The following is a 6000-nucleotide window of genomic DNA, read 5'->3' as shown; positions in this document are numbered from 1 at the left end:
TAGTGACTACAAAACTTGAACCTGGGATAAAATTCCATGTCACCTATTTAACTTAAAGTGCACTGGAGTCCTATATAAAAAACCAGTAACTTTTTTTTCAGTCCTTTTGGTGGAACAATGGGAAAGCAATAAAATGATGCTCCATAACAAGGGAAGTTTAAGATTCATCCTGAATCCTGATATCACTGCCCCCAGATCCCACCAACTACTGGAAAAATTTGTGAAGCAGCACAAAGCACCAGTAATGTGACCAGTCATTCAACAGGCATATCAGAAGTGATAGATCTCTTCTTCCAAAGCATGATTGACTTCCCCACGAAGGTGGCTGAAGGTGTTGTTCCGCAGGATTTGCCAACCACGGTGGAAGCTACTTAGAGTGGAGCTTCGTGAGACAGATGGAGATGGAGTTTCTTTCTTGAATTGGAAAGGTTCAGGTTGGTATAGTTTCCCAGAATACTTATCAAAAACCTCTTTGTCTTGGTTTCTAAATGCCTCTGCATAGCGTAACATCTTGTGCTTGCTGATATCCAGACGCTCTTCCACCCTGTGGAAAAGAGAGCAAATAAACGTAATGATGACTCATTTGTTTATTTTAGAGACCACCCAATTCCAGGTGACCCTGAGGGGGTAACGTTATAAAATAAAAACAGAAAGTAATGAAAAAATCCTAAAAGAACAAATGCCACACACTGCCCACTAAAAACATCATGAAAAAACATGCCAGGTTTAGCCAAGATTCCTCATTATGAAAACAGGTTCAAGGCCAGAACTAATCAATCTAACTCTCCAACAAGCGTTAGACGCAACAGTCAGATTCCAGATTCTGCTGCGATTGATAAAGCTCTCTATTATTTAGCTCTCCAGGCTTTGAGCCACAAAAATTCTGGTTTGAACCAAGGACTCGGTTTTGATAACATGGGAATGGGTGTACACCTGGCTGTAGGGCATGTAAATCTGGACTTGGTAATAGTTAGGCAACTTGAATCCCGCAAAGTAGAAAGCAGTAATAGAATTACTGGACCAGGTTTGTATTATTATCCTTTGACTTCACATTTGAATGCCAATCTCAGATTCTGTCCTTAATTAGAAAACATAATTTTCAACTTGATATTTGCAAATAAGAAACAAAAAGCCTGTGTTTAAAAAGCTGGATATCAATTTAGCAGGAATTAAACAGGCTAGTGTTCTGTATCTGCTTGGTATAAACAGCTTTTTATTTTTCGGAGTATAAGACTCACCAAGGTTTTGAAGAGGCAATTTTTTTAAAAAAAAGTTTTTGTACTCTGCAAACCTCCCAAAAATGGGCCATTTTTCATGAAAATGGGCCCTTTAAAAAAAAAAGGGGGGGCATGAATAGCCCTTAGGTGGCTTGTAGAGTGTTCCTAGGGACCGGAGGGGGGATTTTTTGCTCATTTCTGTCCTCCCCAGTCCCCAGGAGCTCTCTGAAAGCCTTCTACAGGCTCTGCATGGCCATTTTGGTGAAAGGGGGGGGGTGTCAGGAGGCACAAAAAAGGCTGTATTCAGTGTATAAGATGCACCCAAATTTTCAGCCTCTTTTTTGAGGGAAAATGTGCGTCTTATACTCTGAAAAATACGGTAATTGTATTAACTATACTGGAGACTATTCCTGTAGGCCATACACAACTAGGTAAAAGGAGTTCACCTGAGAAACCACTTGTCTCCTAACCCATATTCTTGGCCACAAATACCAGACCGAGGCCAAAGACATCGTGGGAGTTTCCGTTCAAGCATGACTGTAGTAGCAACCACCTGCATGAAAGCAAACAGATTAGTTCAATCATGCCACAAAACCAGGTAAACGTTTGTATTCAAAAACAAAATAGAAAATTGTTCAAATACATCATTAGGTTTATAAGAATTCACTAAGTGGAACCAAAGTGGGGGGGAAAAAGACCCATACAAATGGGACCAGACACAAAATCAAAAGCAACCATCTATTTTATAGTGCAATCTTCTGCTACAGTTAGAGATAGACAAGTACTCAAGATGGTTTATTTGGGAGTCTTGATCATCATCTGACTAGGTGATTTTTTTCCCATGCTCTATAAGGCGCCAGCCTCTGGATCAATCTGAGGCAGCAACTGGTCCACAATGTGACAATAAGATTTTTGGTGGGCAGTCCATCCTTGCACAATAACGCCTCTCCTAAAATGGCCTCTGGACTCAGTTCAAAATGTTGATAATGACTTACATAACCTTAGCTATGTAGCTCTAAGTCTTACCAGGCACTGCTTTGTCTGAATTAAATCCATCCATCCTGTGGGAGGACTGGAGTTAGGGGACATGCACAAGAAGCAATTCTACATCCCCATAAGTTTATAAAGCTCTCTCCCTATGGGATTTTTAAGATGACTAGAGATAGTACATTTTACTAATTCTTCAATTGTACTAAATGCTAATGGTGTTGAGAGTCTTTTGATTTAATAAGGAATAAAACTGTTTTTTTAAATAACAAATTCTCTACTGTGGTGGAGGCTTCATGTGAATATAAACAATTCAGCTTTCATAAAGGAAAGCCGGATTTTGAGAGAAATTCCCATAATGCAATCTGCTCACAGCAGGTACAGCCAAGTGCACATGGCTTAAGGGGGCTCCTTCCACATCCCAATCATGTTCAGTGGCAAATGTGGTTATGCTTGAATTAGTTTATCTATTATCTCTGTGAAGTAGCTCTATCTTTATATATTTCATACAGTTCTTCAGATTTGTTTAATTTTGCATGCACTGGTACTCAGTTAAAACCACAAGCTAGCAAGTTATGTAAAATAAAGTTTCATGTATAAGAATTCTCCCTGACATAATTAGATTGTAGGCATGTGATTTCAAACTGTTCAGATTTCAGCTCAACAGCCATAGGCAAGAACATCCTGAACATAAAATAATCATTTTGTATGTTCCAAACTAACAAGATACTCCATGTTTTGAAGTTCCGTCTCGAGTGAAAGAATGATTTGTGATTGGTTAGTTTCTTTTTAAAAATCCTCCAAACAAAGAGGTCTGGGAAGCTAATACAGCAAAGGCTGCACCCCTGTTGTCTTTATCTAGAACTGGTTCAGGAGGGAAAGGGAGAAGTGAGGGAGAATTAGTTAGACAATGTTCTGAGATTAAGTTACAGTACACGTTATCCTATAGCAAAATTAATTGGTTGTTGGTTAGTAATAGAGTGCTATTGCTCTGGGTTGTCTTAGCATGTGCTACTGTACTATTTAGCTGTCAGGTTGCCAAATGGAAAAATTAGGTTGCCTTGATATTTGAGATTTACAATGGGTACCAAGGGCAAAATGTATACATTGCTCATGTGCATTAGGTTGTGTGTGTGTGTGTGTGTGTGTCTTACCCACTGAAATATGTTTTTTCCTTTGTTAATGCTGTTCATAGGCTTTGTTGACACTAATTTATTTCTCTTGCTTCCTTTCTTGAATCATTTCTGTGGCTGTTTGTGCAAGGGAGTCACAGCCTGCACAGTCATACTTACTAGGTGATTCTGTTAGGTGCTATGAGAGGGTTTTTTTAAAAAAAAAAAATTAAGTGGCCAATTTTTCTGTAGCCTTGATGATAGGCACTCAGCGTGAATTACTCTGCTATCCAAATGAGTGTTTCCAAGATGAAAAATACGGGATAGAAGAGTTTGCTTTGAGTTTCTTTGTTCCTTATGGTAGAACACCCAAACTGATTATTGGTTTTTGAACATAGCCCTCTTAAGCATACTGATAGAACATTCTTATAAAAAATGTTTCATCTTCTCAAAACAATTTCTCCCCTTTCATGCATAGGACAAGAAATCAAATGATTTTCTAACATAAAATAATTCTCCATATTTAGGGTGGGGGGGACCCAATTTTTTTGATGGGAGGGGAATAAGATAGATTAGACTTTATTTTCTGGATAGTTAATTAATCTGTAGCAGAAAAGAATTTGACTGACAAGAGCATGCTACAACAGGAAGTGGCATTTGCAGTTTGTAGAGTACAACATTAGTGCATTGGCAGGAATGAGAAAAAGGATATGGGGGAATAATCACAGTTGCATGTAAGTATCTTTCAAATTGTTGTACCTTATTTTTAGCTTTAACTATTCAAAAATAACCTCAACATTATATTGTGTTGTTATGAGCAATTCGAAAAGACTTTCCAGCTATTAAAACTGCACATTACCTATAATCAAAAGGGAAATGGATTGAATGTGATATAACATGTTTACATAGAGGTGAGTCCCACCAGGTTTGTTGTGAGCTCAATGTTTTACACAGGTTGCAGCCTTGATTCTAGAAACTAATTGTGAGGCCTTTACATTGTCTCTGGACTCAGTTCTTTAAACATGAGTACATTGTCATTTCTTCCTTCACTAGCCATGCACAGCAGATCTGAATCTGTAAATTTTTCATTCATATCTGCAAGCCCATATGCTGAAAAGTATGCATTCATTAAATGAACTGGAATGAATTAGAATTACATATTAATTTAGCAACTGCTTCTAGCTGAGTGTGATGATGGTATTGTCAATAGTGGAAAATATAATTATTTGGAAAGAGTTAACGTTAAATTAGCACCCAGCTAATAGTAGTGAAATCGATAACAAAACTTTACAGCATAAGGGCATATCAGTATTATAATTTTATTTTATCTGTTGCCGTTCTACCGAATAAATAGCTGTTCTCTTACCTCAGCTGCCTCACGCCTCTTCAATTAATAACGAACTTAACACTGGGAACTAAATCAGTTGTAAAGTGATCTAAATTTCCACTGCACACATGTCCAAAGCAGCAAAAATAGATGACTTCTCAACAGACTGCACTGCAGGACTATAATCTCACCTGTGCTCGCCAAAGCTCATCCCGTTCATTGGCTACTCTCCAATGAGTGTCACCCATCATGGCAATGAGCAGGTTGAGCATGAGCAAAGCAGCAATGATAGCAAACGCAGCATACACCACACAGAACACGAATGGAAGATCCACATCATAGTTGGCTGGTCCATCTATAATGGTGAGGAAGAGCTCAAACGTACTGAAGAGAGACATGGGATAATTGTAGAACTGTCCCAGATTGCTTGGATTTTCTGTCTGAAAGATGATGTAGAAAGCTGTTGATGAAACAAAAACGAGCAGTCAGCTACATATACATAGTATATACACTCACACACGTACAACCAGATAATGGCATCCTCATCTTATGCTCTTCCTTTCAACTACTCTGCCACAAGAATCTTAATTCTTTATCTCTCTTTCTGCTGAGGTTTTCTCTATTAGTTTACTTGTCCTGAAGGTTAAGATTTTTCTCATGAAAAATCTAAGGCTGGCATGTAAATTCTTTTCTTCCATAACGTGAATAACTGGATACTGATATTCAATGTTACGGAAGTCCCACAAAAGCAGATGAGAAGCAGGCAATTTTAAACATGTGATATGCAGTTATGGATGAAAAGTTGCAAAATCAGTCATTAGGTGTGTTCGATAGGCAACAATGTGAAATAATATATTTTATAAAAAAATATATGGGGAAGCCAGAATAACAGAAGGCTCAGGGTAAACCATCATCTAAAATAATGGCTTTTAGACTTTGTATCTTAAGAACATTCTGTTCTTAAAAGGTTGCACAAGAAACCTCAGTACATTTCCTATAGAATTTCCAAACATAAGACTCATGCTAGATTAGAGCAAAGGATCTGTTCTTCTCTGTTTTAACAATGGCCATAAGACTGATAACAATTTATTCTATTTATTCCTCCATTTCTTCCACTAATATTTAGGAGCACATTGCCCCCAAATAATTACACATTTTGGATGAATTCATTTTAACAAGGGCTCCCAACAGACTGATAACAACATTTCCTGCTATTTATTCCTCCATTTTTCCAATAATATTTAGGCGCATACTGCCTCCCTCTCCAAATTATAAGCATTTTATTCGAAGAAGACACCAGTCAATATTGCTAAGCTGGTATACTGGTCACATTCACTGAACATATGTCTAGCACTCC

At 37.9% G+C, this 6000-nt stretch overlaps 1 protein-coding gene across 1 annotated transcript in view; it reads right to left on the bottom strand.

The window, feature by feature from the left end:
- Positions 1 to 270: 270 nt before the first annotated feature.
- Positions 271 to 6000, bottom strand: part of LOC116505747 (transient receptor potential cation channel subfamily V member 6-like) — a 39024-nt gene continuing 33294 nt past the window's right edge. The window contains exons 13-15 of the mRNA XM_032213119.1: positions 4835 to 5103; positions 1664 to 1770; positions 271 to 544 (exon numbers count right to left, since the gene is read on the bottom strand). Coding sequence (XP_032069010.1) covers positions 271 to 544; positions 1664 to 1770; positions 4835 to 5103 — 650 coding nt within the window. The remainder of the gene's footprint in view (positions 545 to 1663; positions 1771 to 4834; positions 5104 to 6000) is intronic.

This window comes from Thamnophis elegans, chromosome 3, assembly GCF_009769535.1.
Source record: "Thamnophis elegans isolate rThaEle1 chromosome 3, rThaEle1.pri, whole genome shotgun sequence".
Taxonomy (NCBI): Eukaryota; Metazoa; Chordata; class Lepidosauria; order Squamata; family Colubridae; genus Thamnophis; species Thamnophis elegans.
This window is presented reverse-complemented; position numbering and strand designations above follow the sequence as displayed.